At 35.2% G+C, this 21,376-nt stretch overlaps 3 protein-coding genes across 4 annotated transcripts; all 3 read left to right on the forward strand.

Annotated features, from left to right (window-relative positions):
• The first annotated feature begins 256 nt into the window (after nucleotides 1–256).
• Nucleotides 257–13,919, forward strand: LOC125822683 (uncharacterized). Of its 2 annotated transcripts, XM_049502113.1 has the most exons (22): nucleotides 258–1,020; nucleotides 1,106–1,220; nucleotides 1,347–1,447; nucleotides 1,897–1,988; nucleotides 2,455–2,590; nucleotides 2,765–2,833; nucleotides 2,954–3,055; nucleotides 3,443–3,541; nucleotides 4,218–4,328; nucleotides 5,659–5,865; nucleotides 6,065–6,172; nucleotides 6,863–6,958; nucleotides 8,575–8,631; nucleotides 8,936–9,082; nucleotides 9,173–9,232; nucleotides 9,323–9,427; nucleotides 10,236–10,397; nucleotides 10,985–11,058; nucleotides 11,464–11,587; nucleotides 11,988–12,079; nucleotides 13,261–13,381; nucleotides 13,458–13,919. In XM_049502113.1, exons 1-22 carry the CDS (start codon nucleotides 334–336, stop codon nucleotides 13,608–13,610), a joined length of 3,018 nt encoding a protein of 1,005 aa, XP_049358070.1. In that variant the 5' UTR covers nucleotides 258–333; the 3' UTR covers nucleotides 13,611–13,919. The 2 variants fall into 2 exon arrangements, 1 of the variants encoding a protein (XP_049358070.1); XR_007442660.1 differs by lacking the exons at nucleotides 13,261–13,381; nucleotides 13,458–13,919 and having other exon boundaries at nucleotides 257–1,020; nucleotides 11,469–11,587.
• Nucleotides 13,920–14,874: 955 nt separating this feature from the next.
• Nucleotides 14,875–19,808, forward strand: LOC125822726 (uncharacterized). Its single transcript, XM_049502164.1, has 9 exons — nucleotides 14,875–15,137; nucleotides 16,277–16,404; nucleotides 17,258–17,293; nucleotides 17,367–17,480; nucleotides 18,255–18,323; nucleotides 18,414–18,470; nucleotides 18,597–18,752; nucleotides 19,215–19,295; nucleotides 19,402–19,808. Exons 1-9 carry the CDS (start codon nucleotides 14,963–14,965, stop codon nucleotides 19,465–19,467), a joined length of 882 nt encoding a protein of 293 aa, XP_049358121.1. The 5' UTR covers nucleotides 14,875–14,962; the 3' UTR covers nucleotides 19,468–19,808.
• Nucleotides 19,809–20,079: 271 nt separating this feature from the next.
• On the forward strand, nucleotides 20,080–20,590 carry LOC125822752 (uncharacterized). The gene has a single exon (XM_049502191.1). It carries the CDS (start codon nucleotides 20,094–20,096, stop codon nucleotides 20,550–20,552), a length of 459 nt encoding a protein of 152 aa, XP_049358148.1. The 5' UTR covers nucleotides 20,080–20,093; the 3' UTR covers nucleotides 20,553–20,590.
• The last annotated feature ends 786 nt before the right edge of the window (nucleotides 20,591–21,376 follow it).

Here is a 21,376-nt window from a genome sequence, read left to right on the forward strand (position 1 = left end):
TAATCATTAATCAGCAAAAGTTGGTGACATCAATCAATAAATAGAAAGAGAAGAAACTCTGGAAGAAAAGATCTTGGAGAATCACATTCTTCCATCACTTTGGTAGAATTTGAGAGACGTTAATAGCTCAATTGATTTGTTATCTAATTTTATATATTTATAAATTTTATATCGAAACATATTTTTGAAATTAATGAAAATAATAATAATAACATTGGGATTTCCAGTTTCATAGTCAAAAGTGTGTACTCAGTAGAAAGTTGTCAACCTTTTCCCGTGATGATTGATTTACTTCACTACACTTGAGTTTCAGACTCCTTCAACTTTTCAGCAATGGTTGCCATTTCAGTTCCTCTCCTGGCCGTCCGATCACCTCCAACAAACCTCCCATTCCCCTCAATCTTCAATCTTAACCGTCCATTTTCCACTTCACTCTCCTCCAATGCCTTCAGCCATTTGAAAGTCTCAAGTTCTACTTCTAGTTCTAACCAAGCCGTCACTGAAACAACTTCTACCTCTAGCTCTACCATCAATGTCCAAAACGACGACGCTTTAGACACGACCCTTTTCGTTATTCGAGCCAAGAACCGAATTGGGCTTCTTCAAATCATTACCCGGGTATTCAAAGTACTCGGGCTCAAAATTGAGAAGGCTATAATTGAATTCGAAGGTGAGTATTTCGTGAAGAAGTTTTACGTCAATGATTCTAATGGTAAGAAGATTGAGAAAATGGAGTATTTGGAGAAGATTCAGAAGGCATTGTTGGAGGCTATCGACGGCGATGACGGTGGCGCCGGAGTTTCGGCGCCGTCGGCGGTTAGTGGGAGAGGAGTGGTTGTGAGGAAACCTGGGTTGAATATGGAATTAGGAGGCAGGAAGGCGAAAGTAGAGAAGATGTTTGGGTTGATGGATGAGTTCTTGAAGAATGATCCAATTAGCTTACAGAAGGATATTCTTGATCATGTTGAATTTACGGTAGCTAGGTCGAGATTCAGTTTTGATGATTTTGAAGCTTACCAGGTAAGAAATTTTGATGAATTTACTGCTGATAGATTAAGATTCTGTTACTTATGTAGCTGTTACTGATGAAGTATGGACAATGCAGGCATTAGCTCATAGTGTCAGGGATCGGCTTATTGAGCGATGGCATGATACTCATCAGTATTTTAAGAAGAAAGATCCTAAGCGAATTTACTTCCTTTCGCTTGAATTTCTTATGGGTACTTGACATTCATATGCTCATAAAATCATTTTTCTTTTGTTGCATCTAATTGGGGCACAGCTAGGCCTTTCGTATTCAATTATTCTTTCGTCTGATTAAGTTTTTTCTTTACTTGATCTGTCAGGTCGTTCTCTAACTAACAGTGTCACAAACCTTGGCATTCAGGACCAATATGCTGATGCTTTAACTCAGCTTGGATTTGACTATGAAGTCTTGGCAGAGCAGGTTGGTGAAATCTCGAATTGTTGTCTCTGATTCTCTAACAATTTTTTGTGTCTGTAACATGTCACAAACTAGTAAGTAATGAGTATGTTTTTAGTGGTTACTTTGGATTATATGGACTTTTTTTTTTATGAATTTAAGTTAATCTAGAAAATTTATGAGTTGTTAAAGGACATGATAGGATAATGCTTGTATATGAAAATGCAATAATTTCAAATTCATAGGACAACTTTATTGACTGGCCTTGCTTTGTACAATTAATGATAATCAGTTGACTGCATCCATAGGCACTGTTAATTATTGTGGTAATCAGTATAATTTTGAAGAAACTTGCATTTACAGTTGATAGAGGCGTCTTCTCCATCTTCATGTTACACACATTTGGCTGTTCCTTTGCTTCCTTCAATAAATTATCTCTGATGATTTTGTTTCTAACAATCATTTGTTTCAAGGAAGGAGATGCTGCCCTTGGTAACGGCGGCCTAGCTCGTTTTGCAGCTTGTCAAATGGATTCCCTGGCGACATTGGACTATCCAGCTTGGGGGTATTGTTCTTGTTGTCTAAAATCACTTTGGTTCTGATGTTGGTCGCTTCTTCATCATGGCCTTGGCTTTTGAATCTCCTCGCTTTTCCCAAACATGCTAAACAACAGAAACCGTTAGAATAAATGGGTCTCTCTACCTTTTTTGAACAATATCCTGTTTCATGGCTGTATTTTCATATCCAGATAATAGCCACCTTTGTGATGATAAGATCAGAGTGTTTGCTTAGTTCTTTTGTTTTCTTTTCCTTTTATAAGCAGAGTTTCTGTATTGTTCCAAAACCAAAATATCTATTAGGGATCCTCCAGAATTTGGTGGGCTGCATTTATGGAGTCCCCCCATCTAAAATTGGAATTTTAGGGTCTAAGCAAGTGGTGTCTAACTTTTCTTCAAGGATTTGTCCTTTATCATCTTGAAGTTTTCTTATAAAGGTTGATTGAGTTGGGATTCTCATCTCTTCATCTTCAGTTATGGATTACGCTATCAATATGGATTATTTCGTCAGATCATAGTGGATGGTTTTCAACACGAACAGCCTGATTTTTGGTTGAACTTTGGGAACCCCTGGGAGATAGAGCGTGTTCATGTATCATATCCAGTGAAGGTTTGCAAGTATTTACTTTTCCTCCTCTTTCAGTAATTTATCCTAATGAAACATTTTTTTCTTGTTTTAGCTCTTGCCCGGGTAGTGGTGGTGGGGTATTTGATATTATCTTCTTCAATCTTTTTGATTTAAACTTTTACTTGTTGCTAACTTGCAATGTGCTTTTTATGCAAGTTCTATGGGACTGTTGAAGAGGAAGTTTTAAATGGAAAGAAATGTAAAATTTGGATACCTGGAGAATCAGTAAGTGCTTCTGTATTTTGTAAGTCTTTCTTTTGTTGTGAAATTTAGACTTATTGTCATGTCATATTCCCAAATGAAAAATACAATTCCTTGAGCATTTTCTTTGTCTCTTACTTGAAGGTTGAAGCAGTGGCTTATGATAATCCAATACCCGGTTATGGCACGCGAAATGCCATCAACCTTCGACTGTGGGCTGCTAAACCAAGTGATCAATATGACATGGTAATTTTTAACCATGTTGTTTTGTAATTGTTTCTGAAAATGTCTAGAGGGGATGCTGCAGAGGAGGCATCTACATACTTTTGAGGGACTTATCTTCCGTATTTACAGATTGGTCTTTTTTTCACTACGTGACTTTTCCTTATTATGTTTTTCTGGGGTGGGGTTCATGTAAAAGGGAGAGAAGAACTTCGTTATCAATTTACTCTTGTTTCTTTTTTCTGACTGGCTTATGGTATTAGTCACTTTCGACTTTTCTCAAATGTGAACTTCTTACCTATCGCTGCAAAGATTAGAACCCTTTTAGTTTTTTGAGAATAAATCTTATTATGTTGTTAGACATCTCTCTACCTCTTAACTTCTACATGGTCCCCATTTCATCACTTGCAGGAGTCTTATACCACTGGGGACTATATTAATGCTATTGTTAACAGACAGAAGGCTGAAACTATAAGTAATGTGTTGTACCCTGATGACCGTTCTTACCAGGTATCTCCGTTCTATATTGATGTCTTGAGAAAGTGGATAAATGTAGAGTTCCTTTAGTTCCTCGGGAGGCTAGCCTTCGGGTTATGAACTCTCCCATGCTATGTTGGAGTTGCTTTGGTGCTTGATCTTTTGAATTCCTGTTATTTGAAGGGTAAAATAAAATGTGAAACTTCTGAATTAAGATTAGATTCATTTTTTCAATTTACCGCGCTGTCTAAATAATTCTAAATGCTCTAGTCTTCAAATGTTTTGGGTAGAGATAATTACATTTAGAAAAGGTAAAAGAAACTTGAAGCTTGACAACCTTTTTTCTTTTGATAATCGTGGTGTTTGAGCCAGTTTGCGTGCTCCTCTACTAGTTCCACGGGGTACCTGCCACCACTTACTAGCACAGGTATCGGTCAACTTTGTCCACCAAGGCCTGAATAGATGAGAAGAAATCACCAAGTGTTTTTCCTTCGCTAGAATTTTAACCTGAGAGCTCATGGTTTTTCAACCCACTTCATTGATCACTAGATCACACCCTTGGGTGCAACTTGAGGCTTGAGAATGTATTCTACATTTGGGTTTTCTTATGTATTCTCCAACCATTTTGAGCAACATATTCCTCAACTTTCGATGTTCCTTAACTTTACCGATTCTAAAAAAAAAAACCTTCTTTGATGTTCTTTCTCAGGGTAAGGAGCTGCGGTTGAAGCAACAGTATTTCTTTGTTTCAGCATCACTACAAGACATAATGAGGAGGTTTAAGGATTTACATAGAAGCTTTGATGAGTTTCCAGAGAAGGTATTTACCTGATGTTTTTGGGGCCTGTAGTGTGTGGAGTTCCTTATAAGCATATACAGTCATGCCATCCACAAAACATGGGGCTCAAGTCAATGGACCTTACTAGTTGCTACGGGATGCTAAAAAACTATGCTCCTATAGTTTGCTTATCATCAATAATAAATACTTGTTTCTTCATTGCGACACAATTTTGGCCTGAAGGCATAGACTTAGCAAAGTTGTCAATTCACTTGGTTTTGTTGTTTTGAGATGAAAAGGCATTGCATAAAGCATAGGCCTCTAGTATCATAGCATGATTCCTGAAATAGTTGCATATTTCACATTCTAATCCAAAACAAAGTCTATAGAGTGCAAAAGATAGTAACCAAGTGCCTATTGTAATCACTCTATTTAGTACTCCCTCCATTCCATATTAAGTTAATTTTTGAGGTGTTTCACACCCTTTAAGAAAAGTAGATTAAGACATAAATTGAACCCAGTTTTCCATTTTTACCCTTATTAATTATTGTCAAATTTATGATTAAAATAACTAAATAGTAATTAATCACTAATTCCAATACTGACTAGTGAAGGGTAAAATTGGAAGAACACTCTAAAAGTAGTCTTGAAAACTGAACAATTAAGTTAATTTTGAAAAATGGAAAATGCCTCAAAAATTAACTTAATATGGAATGGAGGGAGTATTAATATATTTGGTTCTATTTTGCACTGTTTCAAGTTAATTCTCCTTTCAATTGAACTTAAAGGCTCTAGGCAGAAGTGATCTGGACTATTTTGTCTTTCGCCCCCCCACCCCCCTCCCACACACACACACACATATTTTTACGTTTATTTATTATTACATTAACTGATAACAGAATCTTAATTTCTTTCTATTCCCCATTAACTAGTTGCTTATTACGTCTGTATGGGGTTTGCCAATGGCATTTGCTATGCAGATGCGTAGAAAAGTTAGTTTTGTTGTGCACACAAGTTTGAGCCTCTTCCTTAAATCCATTCATTTCCTTGTAGCACATATTTTGGGAAGTCTAATACCTAAGAATCATGTTATACACCTGCCATTTTGGAGGTATGAGTGGTGATATTCTTTATAATTCTGTTATACAGATGTTCTTAGTAATGGTATGCCATAAAAGAATTTTTACATTGGGTCGGCCACACTTAATCTGAGCTTTTCCTACTCTAAATGTATTTTGAAGATGTCATTATTTGTCGCTCTCATAGAGGAGATTAGAATCTCAAAAGGGAAAGGAAAAAGTAAGCCTTTTCTTTTACAGTCAAACACACATGGCTGCATTTGCTAATTTATTCGTTTGAATTTTTCTTTCAGGTTGCTCTTCAGATAAATGATACACATCCATCAATTTCCATTGCTGAGGTAATGAGAGTGCTTGTTGATGAAGAGCACTTGGATTGGAGTAAAGCATGGGATATTGCTTGCAGGATTTTCTCAGTCACCATTCATGCAGTACAACCTGAAGGGCTTGAGAAAATCCCCGTGGATCTTTTGGGTAGTGTTCTTCCTCGACATTTAGAGGTTTGTTTCTTCAGAAGATTTTATATTATCTCATGTTAGTTTTTATTCTGTGCTTGAATTGGTTTTTCTCTCAGAGTGCCATCCTTTTTGCACCAACGCTAGCATGTTTTATTTGTTTATCAATTGGAGAGTGATTGTTTTCAAGTTATTTTGTCAAAAGATCTCTTCATCTGATTTAATGATTCATCTTTTGTTCCAGATTATATATGAGATAAACTATCGTCTCATGGAAGAGTTAAAGAAGAGTTTTGGTCAGGACTATGATAAACTTTCCCGAATGTCAATTATTGAGGAAGGTGCTGTTAAGGTATAGAAGACAACCTTTTAATCTTGGTTCTATTTTAATGAATTCTTCAGTGGTTGATCAAATTTGATGTTTTCATGCTATTTAAGATTTTAAAAAAATAAAAAATAAATCTGATGCTTTTCAACTGGACCAACCCGTGGTAGTGACAATGTACAATTGTACCAACCACAACTACTCAATCAGTTAGGGTCGGCTATATGAATTCTCATCAACAATGTCGCTCCATTCCGGCTCATGGCAATCTTATATTATGTACCAATGAATATACTATTACTGCAAATTTCCATATCCACAAACTAGGATCAGCAGTTTTCTTTGAACTCTGTGATGCTTGTGTCACATACTCATGTTTATAAAACGTAACAAAGAGGAGAGAGGGTGGGCAGGTGGGAGACGGGAGAGAGAGAAAGAGAGGCCAAACAGAAAAAAAAGTTATTAGATGAAAAAAAGGAAAGGTTATGATGTTCATGCTTGTTACTTCTCACTTTCAGCTTGATTTAAAGGTTAGGATGTTCATGCTTGTTACTCTCACTTTCAGCTTAATTTTATATGGTCCACATTTGTCTGACTATCCATGATGCATTTGCATTATTCCATTTTCACTACTCGAAAAATTGGGTACAGGCACAAGTATTAGTTTCCTTGTTTTTCTGCAATAGCCAACTTTGATTTTGCTCCCTATGTGGACAGAGTATTCGGATGGCAAACCTGTCACTTGCATGTTGCCACACTGTGAATGGTGTTTCCAGAGTGCATCTAGAGACACTTAAAACAAGAGTGTTTAAGGTAATTTTGATTCTGCACTTTCCTGATTTTTCTCTTTTGCCCAATATTTCATGAGAACTTGATTTAAATCCAGTAATAATGTCCTTTTACGTTCGCTAATGAATGTCACTCTCTCTAAGGCCTATTTTTTTTTTTTTTTTTTAACTTGGTAAATTTGTATCATATGACAACAGTACATGGATAGTACTAAACCTTATATATAGATGAACTCCAAACTCCACTGTTCTAAATCTTTATTGAGTCTAAAACATCAATTATAGAGACAGTTTCATATGAATATAATTGATTACACCAAAAACATAACAATAAAATGCAGTGAAGGTTAACTTTCTGCATACTATTCTCTATGCTCTCAAACACCTAGAATTCCTCTCTTTCCAGGTTGCCCACCATATTGGAACAGGGATAATTTGCCCTATTTCGGAGAGTGCTTCGCCAGATTATTATTTTTTTGATGACCGAAAATAGTGAATTTTCAAGCTTTGCCAGAATATTTCTTTTGACATTATGAAGAATCTATACATTGAATTGAAAAAGAAATATATACCTATTTCAGAGAGTGCTTTGCCAGAATCTCTCTTCAATTCACTGTATAGATCCTGTATAATGTCAAAAGAAATATTTAACTCCTTGGTATTTCTTTTTGTTCTTATTTACTCTGGTTAATTGAGAGATTGAAGAGAGCATAATTTTCTAAATAAGGAATTAACTAATCATCTTGAATTTAACAATTGTATCCTATTAATTTCTTTCCTCCATCCTATATGATCAATTATGCTACATGGTGTAGTTGGGTTCATGGACAAGTATACAGAGATATGATACAGTGAATAACAACATTTTATTTTGAAGCATATTCAATTGTACATTTGGTTCAATGTATTGTATTTTTTTTAATCAGGAAAACCTTTCGGAGGAAATTCAGTGTATTAAATATTAGATGTGGTAACTTTTTTTTTTTTTGATAAGGAAGATATGATGTATAACTTAAAATATGTATTTGGTTTAAAACTGGATTAAAAGTTGTTTCTTATGACACCTTAGGCAGACATCACTTCTTTGTCATCTCTCAGAACTTTGATTGGTTAAAAGTTTGGCTCAACTAAGAATGACACAGTAAACAATTATGCAAGATTCTTTTTCTTTTGGGAAAATGAAAAGAATGTTTCTTAAGGTTTTGATGCCAAAATTTGGTTTCTATAATTACTATAGATATACAAGTTGTAGTGGGTATTATTAATTCTTAGATAACCCTATCATGATTTTATTTTCGTTCTCTATAGAGACTTAAAAAGATTTTGGTTGTTTTAGGTATTTTTAGCCAGTTATTGTTAATGCAGGTAATGCTTTTCCACATAATATTTTGTATAAAAGGATACGTAGATTGCACCATAAGTATGCGGGGTTATATATACTGGACAGAAAACTGGCGACCGAATGTCCGATTAATAGTGTAGGGTTTATATAATATATCTTTTTAATGAAATCAAACAACTCCGGATGACTTCTTTTATAGGTTCTGTTCTTCATCTTAGTTTTTGCTCATTACGCAAGAAATAGCTAGTGAAAACGATGTTTCAAAAAATAGAGCATTTTGTAATTGCTGTCTCTTGCAGGACTATTATGAGCTGTGGCCTCAGAAATTTCAGTGCAAGACTAATGGAGTAACCCAGGTGCACAATTGACTGCTTGTTTAATGATTCTATCTGTTTCAAGATTTCTGCCTCAGGTTTAGACTTGACAGCTATTCTCATTCTGGCATTCTTTATGATCGAAAGCTTCTGCTTTCCATTAATGCCTTTAGTCGGCAGTGTCTACTTGCATAATGACAAGGTTCATATCTAATCTAAAAAAATTCTGTATCTTCCTTCTATCATCATAAACAATTTTATCATCATGGGCATGTAAAAAGATGATATGAATTAAATTTGAAGCATTGTGCTACGTTCTTCACAATTTTAATTTGTTATATGTCAGCGCCGTTGGATAGTGGTGAGCAATCCTAGTTTGTGTTCAATCATTTCAAAATGGCTTGGGACAGAAGCATGGATCCGTAATGTTGACCTCATATCAGGTTTAAGAGAATATGCAAAAGATCCTGATTTACACACTGAATGGAAGAATGTATGAAATTTTTCTTTGCAATCTCAATCTGAAAAGAGTAGTTTCTTATTGCTTTTTAGTCTCTAATGCATTTTGACTTCGGACTTGTAGATGAAGAGAGTTAACAAAATGAGGCTTGCTGAGTACATAGAAACACTTACCAGTGTGAAGGTTTCTGAACATATCAATTTTACTTCCTTCTTTGCAAGACAACCTGCATGTCTGTTGTCACCTGACCAAGCTATATACCCTATATTTCAGGTCAGTTTGGATGCAATGTTCGATGTGCAGATAAAACGAATACATGAATACAAAAGACAGCTGCTCAACATGTTAGGTATCATCCACAGATATGACTGCATTAAGGTATCTTCTATTTCTCCGTTCTTCTTCTTAGAATAATCTTCCTGAGCCAAACCTGACTGTTTGGTAGAGATATAGCCACATATTAACTAACTTTCTAAACTAGTTTGTAATGCAAGCATCACCTTGTTCAGAAGATGTTTCAGGCAGGCCAGCTTTGGTAAATATGAAGTGGCTTAAAAGGTGCCAGGAAAAAACTTTCTACATCGATATGTATCACCAACATGTTCTTTGTTTTTTGGAGTTTAAACTCTGAATCTTTGAGCCTAAAGACACTTATTTTTGCCGGCGCTGGTTCAGATGTTATATGGAATCAAGCCATGGGAATTTGTCATGGTCTTATATGCTTATGTGCAAGGCCAAATGCAAGCCCACAGAAACTAAGTTTAGTTGTTAAACCAGCTTAGAAACCAAGTCATTCTCGAATATAGAACAGAACACATGATTTCACCACCAGCTGCGAAAAGTATCAAGACTAATAGAAACACCTGTCTTAGCTAAAACAAATTCTTCTTCTTGTCCTCTGAGTTTTTATTTTTGTCCAGTGACCTGATATTCTTCATCTTTTTTTTTCCCGTCATTTCTTCTGTAGAGTATCATGGATGCTCCAAGATCACTTTTGCTGAAACATATGAAATATCTAACTTACCTTGTTTATTTAGAATATGGATATGCCTATTATCATCTAATTTCTTGGAGAAGCTCCAATAGTTCCATATTTTTCTTCACATTTTCTGTTGAACTATACTATTTCTCAAAAAAGTTTCAACTGAACTGTACTCGACAAATTATCTCCCTGTATTTTTTGAAGAATATGGATGAAAGTGACAAGCGGAGAGTTGTACCTCGTGTATGTATAATTGGTGGGAAAGCTGCCCCTGGTTATGAAGTTGCAAAGAAGATAATCAAACTTTGTCATGCAGTGGCTGATAAAGTTAACAACGATCCTGATGTTGGGGATCTCCTGAAAGTGGTAGGACTGATTTGATTTATTTGCTTGAAACCTCAATTAAGTATGGTCTCACATGTTTATATGAAACTATTGTCCATGCTTTGCTCTTTGAAAGTTGGAGCATGTCCATTCAGAAACTTCATCTGCTTTTGAAAATACTACATGGGTGATGAAAGGAAATTGTAAAAAAAAACGAAAGGGAAGAGAATAGCAAGCAGGTTCTAATCAATTGCTTTTTTAGCCCTTAACAATCTGTCCCATAAATTTATCTCCTGAAATGATGTGTTCATTCTAGAGTTTTCCCTAATTGGAAATTTTTGAGTAATGTTTTTGAAAACACTTCTACTATATGGCTGCAGAATTTTGAAATTGTTAGGTTTCACAAGACTTCACATCACTTTGTCATGTCATTGATCTAAAAAATTGTCCGGGTTTACTTTATATGTCATCCTTGCTTTCTTTTCCTCATCCCCTATTGACAGTTCATGTGCACTGTTCCTGGACTGTCGGCATAAATGTAGTAGTCAGAATTTTTTTACTTCCATTTTTTGCTGTCATTATAGATAGCTAGGACTCAACAGAAATGAACCCGTCTTCAGTCATTTCAGGTTTTCATCCCTGATTATAATGTCTCTGTTGCGGAACTAGTAATTCCAGGGAGTGATCTTTCACAGCACCTAAGGTTGCATTCTCTCTTCTTTTTTTTTAATCTTTTAACTGGTGCAATTTACAATTATAACACACTGTCTTACCTGATAACATCTTTTGTTTTTCCCTAAATAGTATAAAATTACATATTTCCTCTTTGGATGGTCAAACTTCCCATTGACTGAATCTTGTTTCATTGTCAAAGTCACAACTTGCTTTAACTGGTACCTATTACTCCCGAATGCGCAATATGTTTCCTCTTTGGATGGTCAAACTTCACATTGACTGCCTCCTTGATTCCCTATGAAAGCCAGTGCTTGCTTTAACTGGTATCTATAACTCCAGTATTCACATTTCCCTCCAGAACTTGATGAACCCGGAATTTTCCATGTACAAATGTGTGCTAACAACTAAAAGAAATCATTTATATATGATGCAGTACAGCTGGGCATGAGGCATCTGGAACTGGATGCATGAAATTTTTAATGAACGGTTGTTTATTATTAGCAACTGCAGATGGCTCAGCAGTTGAAATTGCTGAAGAAATAGGGGCAGAAAACATGGTAAGTAGCGTTAGGATTCTTCTACCGACTCCATTTCACCTGATGATAACTGCACTTGTTCACAGTGTCGTTAGAAGGATAAAATCTACATCGAGCAACCACACTGAGACTTCATGTATAGAGATAATGTGTTAGATAAATATTCGTTTTGTTAATTTATTTATTTATTTGTTAGTCCATCTGAAATAGGCTTAGGCTTGTTTTTCAGGTTTCTACTTTTCGAATACTTTCAAATGATCGAGCAATTGACTGAGTAGTAACAGTAGACACATGTAAATGCTGATAAAAAGAACAGAAGAAAAGAGAGAACAAGAGTCATAGGATATGATCCCCTTAATTGATTCCATTTCCTTGTTTGATATCTTTATTTTGTTCTTCCCTTTTGCATTTTGTTCTCCAGTTTCTTTTTGGAGCAAAGGTGGATGAGGTTCCAGCATTGAGAGAAAAAGGAACTACTCTAAAAGGTTCACTTCAATTTGCACGAGTTGTAAGGTATGTGTAGTTTGAGCAATCTTTCCCTCACTGTACGGACTATTCTCTGTATCTGTCAGATTGTCCATAATGAACAATCTGCCGTTTGCAGCCTTTTCATTTTTTCGTTTCTGTTGTGTGCCACAGGAATGTGGCCGTAGTCTAGATAATCATTGGATATGGTCTTTTCTATCTCTCTATCTCTCTCTCTCTCTCTGACAGTCACATTACTCTTTGTTTTTTCACCACCAAGATCATCTATACCATGTCTCATTCACTAGTGTAATTGTCAAAGCTGATAGCCGTATCATTTGGTCACACCAATGGTCTTTATGATGTGGCATCACTCATCCGCACTTTATAATTTCTCTACTTTTCATTAACATAAATGAGTTGGTACTTGGAGAATTGTCCTGACAATAGAGTTCGTATTCCATCTAAAGTATTTCCTGTCCTATTTGCAATTTCAATGCAGTTTGGCAGTTATGTGGCTGCCCGTTGCTGTAAGCATGAGTGTTCATTGTTGACATGCAACCTTAGTTAGAAACACATCTAGAGAGAATTCGTTAAAGCTTTCTATTTGATAATCTGATTGATGTTGCATATTAAATGACCATATTCTATGTTCTCTTTTCCTTCTTTTTTTTTGTTTGTTTATATGTGGCACTTTATTTTAGACAAGGAATGTGCTTGTTTCTCTTGATGTATGATTAGTGGGCAGTAAAGTGTTCCTCTATGTTTTGGGTAATGTCAGGTATAGTAAACAGATTTTGAATGGACATATAGTGCCATAACTTTCCATATGCCTTCCTATTTCACTGGAATTCTTGATTATCATAGATAATTAATACAAGCAAACAACATAAAGAAGTCAGAAGGAAAATACTGTTATCATTGTAATATAGCTCCACGGTTGAAGCTTTCCTGCTGACATGCATAAAGAATTTATTGAAATTTACTCACAGTTTTCTTTGCAAAACTGGAAAAGAAACTTGTGAAAAATGAAAAACAATAGAAAGGAAATAAAAGTGGCTTCTTATTGCTAGCTAGAGTGCGATTATCTTGATCAGCTCAATCTGCAAGATTATTAGTCATAGGATGTAGCAATTGCAGAAAGATCATTGTTAGTGGATTGCACTGTGCTAGATTCCTGAGAAGAACTTAAAGAGTTTTTAGCTGATTTCACTGTACTGTATGTATAGGATGGTGCGGGATGGTTACTTTGGCTTCAAAGACTACTTCAAGTCACTATGCGACACTGTAGAGGATGGTGGAGACTTTTATCTCCTGGGATATGATTTTGCTAGCTATTTAGAGGCTCAGGTAATCTGTTATTGCAAATACAAATACTCCTGTTAGAAATGTTCATTTTGAAACTGACAGAACATGATGATGACAGGCTGCTGCTGATAGAACATTTGTTGATCAAGAAAAGTGGACCCAAATGAGCATACTGTCTACTGCAGGTTCTGGAAAATTCAGCAGCGATAGAACCATAGAAGAATACGCACAGCAGAGTTGGGGCATCGAACCCTGCAAATGCCCCTTCTGATTTTCAAAACATCGCCTTTCATGGAGTACTAACATGGCATTACCAACCGTGCATCCTAATCTGGCGATTGAAGAATCAATGACTGCAAGAAACATTCTAAGGAAGCTCTTATCTGCAGTTCATCTGTACGTCTTTTCGGAATGCTGATGTGAATCATGTAACATGGTTATTTTTTGACAGTTTATTTAAATTTCAACTTGTGGTATGGAAAATCCACAATTATAGTATCTTGAATCACAGACTTTCATGTACATGGCTCATAGCAATGTCCACCATTACACATGGAAATAAATTACAAGAACGTACCTACTTGTTAGATACTTTATTTTATGCCATGCAAACCATTAATATGAAGATGCAAACGATTGTTGGGCAATGACACTTCAAGGAAGTTATTCAATGAAGTTATTTCCAAAATGGCTTCCTTTACAAACCTTTGCTCATCTGTCTTTCGTATTTAAATTTGACTAATTATGAGGTGGAGAGGTTATTTTCGAAAGATGCTGCTTAAACGTATTATATCTAAGTGCAAAAAGAAGAAAATAAAAGGAGTAGTTAATAAGTAAAGCAGCATAAAGTTATAAAGTTTACCAGAAAACAATAACAATAGCAAAAATCAAAATCATAAAATAACGAAAAATTGATATGTTACAATTTTTAATAGGAAAAAGGGTCAAAAATGTCCTTAAACTATGTGAAAGGAACAAAAATGTCCTTCGTTTATAGTTTGGCTCAAAAATGCCCTTACCGTCAATTCTTTGGTTCAAAAATGCCCTTAAATTATGCGAAAGGACAAAAATGTCCTCCGCTTGTAGTTTTGTCCAAAAAATGCCCTTATTGTTATTTAATGGGTAAAAAATGCTCATTTTCCAAATAAATATATTATTATTTTCTTTCTAACACATTCTTTTCTAATAATTTTTTTTAAGTAGTACAAATGTTTATCTTACTTCAATTCAGAAAAAAATAAAAAATAAATTTTTTTTTTTTTTTTTTTTATCATTATATGAATATAAATTAGGAAGAAGATATGTTTAAAAAGAAAAAAAAATATATATTTATTCGGAAAAGAGCCTTTTTGACCATTTTGAATCTATGGAGGCATTTTTAGACCAAAGTATTGACTGTTAGGGCATTTTTGAACCAAAATATTGACGATAAAGACATTTTTTAGCCAAATTATAAACAAAGGGCATATTTGTTCTTTTCAACTAGTTTAAGGGTATTTTGAACATTTTCCCTTTTTAATATAACCACCGAATCAAACCATTGAGACCGCTAGCAAGGGGCAAAGAGTAAACAGTATTCGTATTTTAGCAGCAGCTCTTCAGCATTCAGTAGGAAAACCGAAAATGGAGATGACAATCTTCATAATTTTGTTCGCCGCCCCATTTACTGCTCTCATAGCTTCGACGGCGGCTCTCGTACCTCCGGTCGAATCTCAAATTCCGCCGTCGTCTGGTCAGCAGAATCAGAATTCGATGATCTACGAATTGCAAGAAGCGAAGATCAAAATCGCTCGATTAGGTTATTTCCTTATTCCTCTCCTCATCAATCATTGTTTTCTCTATTGAGATTTTCGAACTTGATATAGCTCAATGGTCAATGCTTACATTTCTTGCGGTTTATTTAAGTGCATAGAAATACAAGTAAATGCATAATTACTCGAACACACGTTCTTAAAAGAACTGCATTTTCATGAAATTGTAGGCACAGATAGAGTGAGAGAAGTGAATTTGGATTTGAACCAAGTCGTGTGGTTATTGCGGGTATTGTAGGAACTGGAATTGTATATGATATTGAGAAAGATAACTTGGAAAGGACAGTTTTAACTGCGAGCAGCTGTAGAAGGGCAAAAAAATGTATCTTTAGAATGGAATCTGACTATAGCTATTACTAATTTTTTGATTGAAGTGACTACTATGCATAGGTTTATTGCTAGAAGAAGGGATAGCCCAAAATCATATTTCTGCTCATGGATTATGAGGATTTCAGTAAATTTTTCATTAAAAACTGGTTGATATGAGTGCTTCATTTCGTAGACAGGCTCTTTTATCCCCTCCTTATTTTTAACTATTGATCAGTGGGGAAAGATTTGACTGGGTTATCTTGTATGATTGGAATATGTGATTATAAGCTTGTCACTATACATAATACATAAGAGACCAGCATGAAGGTAACATGTATAAAGCTTGAATAACTTGATATTAGTCATACTCAATTGAACAAGGGAGTTTTTAATGTCCTGTTACCGTAAAAATTTCTGGCATGCTAAGAAGCCTTATTGAGACATCGTATTGAAAAATGTTAGTATTTCTTTTCTTTTCCTTTCCTATTAAGTTTGCATTGCATTGCGAAGTCAGATTTCTATATATTTTTTTATTTTGTGTCCCTAATGGAGCTTCCAGCATGAATGAAGGGCCTGTGTTCGAATTAAGCTTGTGTTTAGATGATCGTATCTATCCACTTTTTAATACGTGTGTTTTTCAGAATTCTGTGATATCAATACAATGAGTTTTATACCGTGCAGTTCTAGGTCTTCTCATGCATTAGATAAAGATATCCATTCAGTGGCATTTTTCATGAGAAGTATACTATATCTTCGCCCGCTATTTATTATTCTACAAGGTCCTGGAAAATTTTAACATTGGTGCATCTAATTGCAGAATCCATCCTTGATGAAAGCATGCCGAATTTAAATGCTAAAATCCAATACATCAGAGAAACCGAGAAGAAAATTGAGGACATTAGTGTAGAAATTGACAATCTTACAACTGCTTTGTCCAAATTGCAGGTTGGTTTTTGGCTAGTTTCCAGTCTCTCATGTCTGCTAATATCTGACTTAGATCTTGTGTTATTATGAGTAGGATCTAAGTTGAGGACTTGAGGTGTAATATGTTGATATTTAGTGACAGTAATGGAAGGGACTGACCAGGACCTTGTGGTCTAAGGTCTTAAGTATTTCAAATAAACTTGGTATGGGAAGCAGCTATGGCATACCACCAGAAAAGTTATACCTCCAACCTACTTTGCCAAATGTTTTGTTTCATTTGGTTAGGTTTGCAGAATGTTTTCTATTTTTAAGGGAAGATGTTCATTGAAAAGAGCACCAATGCCTCGAAATAGCTAAAAAAAAAAAAAACGTTAGATAATCTCCCTTTTATCAACTTAATAATGCCAGACATATTTTGATATGTTATGCTAATAACCTAAACAGTATTGCCCTAATTTCCTTGTGTGATTCTGATAATTTGATTACTAAAAATGGAAAGTTCTGGGACTATTAAGGTCGTGTGGCTTTGTTGTTGCTTATCAGTTTGTGAACCCGTGGTCCATTAGTGATTCACATGTTTGTACATAAAAGAGGTGGTCTTCAATTTTCTGTCATTTTATTGAATATGATTCCAAAAACAGCTTTGCAGCTGTAATGATTCTAATTTCTTGCTTTGATCTTTCATTTGATGACCTAATATTATCTGGCCTTAAGTAGGTAATGGGCATGCTTTCATGGGTATTGTGCTAAATATTACTAGAGCGTCTGTAATTGATACAACAACCTATAAGTGAAATTCGTTTCAATAAGAGAAAATGGAAATAAATGATACACATCCATTCCTCATAAATGTTTCTATTTCTCTTTTCTTCAGCATCACTCATCAAGGATTAGTGCTCTAGAAGAAGAGGTATGATTGTCACTATCACATATTTTTTTCTCCATACAGTTTCTCATCTTATAAAAATGAAGGAATTGAGTAGGTACAACTGCTTTGGGATGCGGCAAGAAAAAACAACTTTGAAATTCATAAATTGGAGTTCAAAGCGCAAGATGCGGAGAAAAGATTAGAAGTTCTTACCTCTCAAGTCGAAAAGGTAGGTTTGCTAATGCCATGAGTAAACAACTTCAGTAATTAATTATTTTCTAGTGCTGGTCAAGTGGAAGAAAGTAAATTATTTTAACTGTTGAGTATTCTTTCATCATCCTGAGAATGAGATTTCTGTAGAAGTGTTTTGAAACATCTTTATTGTATACTAGGTAGCACGACGCTTAAGATTTCTTTTCAGTTGAAAAAAATCATCTTCTTTTTATTAATATAACCTAGAAATCTACGAAGACCCATGAAGCACAGTTTGAAACTCGGTGGATGATGGGACTTCCCCTCTACTCTTCGCCACATAAGTACTAGATTTCTGTCAGGGGCACAGTTCAAACCTATGATGCGCGCCTAACTCACACATCACGCATTCCGCTCTTTCCACTTGAGCTAAGCTCTTGGGTGAACAAATGATCTTATTTCATACACAGGAAACAGAAATAGGACTTAATGGATAACAAGATGTCAACAGCAATAACGTCTTTCTCCATTTTGATCAACAATTAAAAACGTCTAAAATTGGTAGTGTTGTGACTATCAATATACACTATATCATTATAAAGGAAATTTATAGCATTCAAAGAAAAGAAATGGTAGAAGAGCACAGTATACTTTGTCCTCTTGAAAGGTTTTTGTTCACTTCTTTTCTGAACAAATGAAAAGGTATCCTGCTATGCATTTATTTTTAGGCAAGAGATGAGGAAAAAAATTTCCGTTTGAGTATTATGATTTCCGCAATCTTTCATTGATGAACTCTTAACTTGGTTGACAGATGGCTGAAGTTATATCTGAAAAATGGATTCAGATACAACGACTTGAACAAGCTGTTCAAATGGCAGAGGTATCCTCTAGTTTACACCTTGGCTTGAATTTACCATTAAAACTATAATAAAGTTGCAGCCAAAGCTAAATCAGAATGTTATATTGTCAGATGAGAACACAAAAGGTCAAAAGGCAAGTAACGTTCAGTAAATGTCCATTTGTCAAGGTACTGGAAGTCATAGAATTTTCCTAGCTTGCCAACTCCTTTGGAACATCGTATATACAGATGGCCATGATTACTCTTGACATTATCTATGAAGAGAACTAAGTCACTAACACTCTATGTCTCCAGTTCATCAAAAACGTTTTCGGCCACCACCTTGAAACGTTGAAAGGAGTTCTGCATCCATATGGATCATACAGTGCGGCTGATCCTAATTCCTACTGGGCTCAAGCGTTGCATCACTTGCAGGGGGCATTTTCATCTGCAAAACAATACCATTACAAGGTACTCAAATTTCCTTAATTAGGAGGGTGGGATTAATTAGTGGTGTTGTGCTGGTTAATCACTTGAATGAGCAATATCAGGATAAGTATTTGTGTTTGACATTTAAGTTGGTAACTGGAGTATGTTTGAAGTAGGGTCCGCTACAATCTTTTAATTCTTCTGTACTTTTGGGGTAAGATGGATATACATACTTGTATAGATGACCTAGACTTTCCGGAGCTTAGTGTACATGGAGGTACCACTTTTGTATAATTATCACCTTCGCTACTTGGTTTATTATTAATGTAATACTGATTTTTTACAATATGTGTGTGTGCGTGCTCCTCCCACCCACCACACACACACATATTGATATGATATTCAAGTTAGCAACTGGAAAATGGGAAACTTCACCCTGATTATTAAGTTGTTATTGGTTGTACATCCTCAGAACATTGATCTGATAACTTCCGTACTATGCAGCTGCAGAGGTTTGTAAAGCAGGAAATAGAAAGGAACGAATTCCCTACGGCTTTAGCTAATGAAGAAGTGGTGTTCTTAGTAGTAAGAATCTAGATGCTGCCGAGTTTGTGAATTCTATTTCTCTTTGCATGTCAATATATAATTCTCTAACTTCTGTCCTCGTTTATGGAAATCTGTTTTGTCGCAGGCCTCAGCTCTGATCGTGTTTCCAGTTTTAAGTGCATTCATGTTTCTCTTCTCACACTTAAGCTAGGCCCGCGGAGCAACTATTGATTTACCAAATCATTAGCACACGGCAGCGAAAATATGCATGAAAAGAAACAAATCATCACCATGTGAAATTGTTGATCTCTTGTAAAATTTTGTATATAATCCACCTCTAGAAATTCCATTTCACCTTATGATTAGTCTTGGTAATAGTTAATCTATGGATGTGGAGAAGTACAATGACTTTAATCGTCAGCAACTAAGGTCTATATACCAGGTTCCGTGAATGTAACTGCTGATTTTCATATGCTCTTCCTAACAAGATTGCATGATAATGCTAATGAAATGTTGATTCCAACACATGAGCTAATTGTATGTTTCTGCCTTTTCTACGTGCATGTATATTGGTATAGTGTAAATACTCAATGCAGATACATTTTTACCATAATTCAATGGTTTTTCTTCTTTATTTTCCTGATATTACAAGAAGCCAATCCAAAATTTATACATTCAATACTCAGGAGGGTCAACTTTGCAATATTCATAACCTATAAGGGTCAAACTGAAATTATTCCAAAAAACACCACTTGCTCTTTCTCCCACATCCACATTTTTTTATTCTCATCCAACCTAAGGATAACACTATGCTAAAACAAGATAACAGGAAAAAAAATGGAAGATACAACATGGAAACAAAGAATCCAAGCATTAACACACATCATACTTAATCCCACAACTAAACCATCTTTTGAATCCCAAATCTTCATTTCTAACCAAATCCCCTGTTACCTCAATTGGGACTATCCCCCAATTCTGTGCACCAAAATCACCTCCCCTTCAGTATATCTGAAATGGGCTTTCTCATTTTACCTGAAATGGATTTCAAGATTTGGTGCACCTGAAACTTCTTGGAGGTCCAAATGCCCATATCAACAACCCCCTCCATTGATACTGGCGAAGGGAGTGGAGGAAGCTAAATGGGGAGATGAAGAAAGGAGACAGTTTGTGAGGAAAAGGTTTAAAAGCAGAATCTTTAGCAAGGAAGGGAACATTTTTGTTCTAGCTATTTTACCTAATATCTTGGCACTCTTATTTATCTTTCGTAACCCTTATCTCAATATCATGAAGTAGATTCTTGAATAACAATATACTCCATTTACGCAACCTTATTACTACCTTGTGAAGGTAGAATTAGAGGAAATATGTTTATCCTAATTGAATAAATCAGATGTTTATTTACCTAATTGAAAGTTGTATGTTTCTTTTTCATATTAATGGTTAAAATAACATCCTTGATGTTCCAAAATTTTCATACATTAATGAGAAGCAACACTTTCACTTGGCTGAATAAGCAAATGAAAATTACCTAATAAAGAAAAGGGAGGAGCTGAAAAGTTGAAGAAAAGCAGGCAAATTGGCAAAGAGTTCCATTTTTACATTCAAATCCATTTGATTATGCAAATTTATGTTCCTTTGTAATGATCATTCCTATTTGATATCATCCGTTGAGGAGTCAGGATTGTTTCAAAATATAAAAAGGTAATGAAAGGAAAAAAAAAAAAAGGGATTCAACATCTACTACATATAATTTGACCTTATTATATATAGTAATTTTTCAACGAAGAGGTTTGGATGAACTCCTTATGCTAATGATGCCCTGGCATAGCACTACTGTGGAAAACATTTCCACAACCCCTTTCTTACTGAGCTGTCAATCAATTTTGTTAGGGAATTCACAAGTTAATATACATATATATTTATTTAATTTTCTAATACAAATACATCTACTAAGTTTGTCGAACCCATGAACTCGACCCTGCTGGCTCCACCCATCATGAATAGGTATGGATGTCAACTAATTTCTACATGTGAGATGGAAGGCAACTTTGGTTTGGAGCGCTATTCCCAATAAGTTGTTTTCTCCTCGCCCTGTCGATAGATATGGTACACAGTAA

This window comes from Solanum verrucosum, unplaced genomic scaffold (assembly GCF_900185275.1).
Source record: "Solanum verrucosum unplaced genomic scaffold, falcon-dt-bn FXZP01000103.1, whole genome shotgun sequence".
NCBI classification, from domain to species: domain Eukaryota; kingdom Viridiplantae; phylum Streptophyta; class Magnoliopsida; order Solanales; family Solanaceae; genus Solanum; species Solanum verrucosum.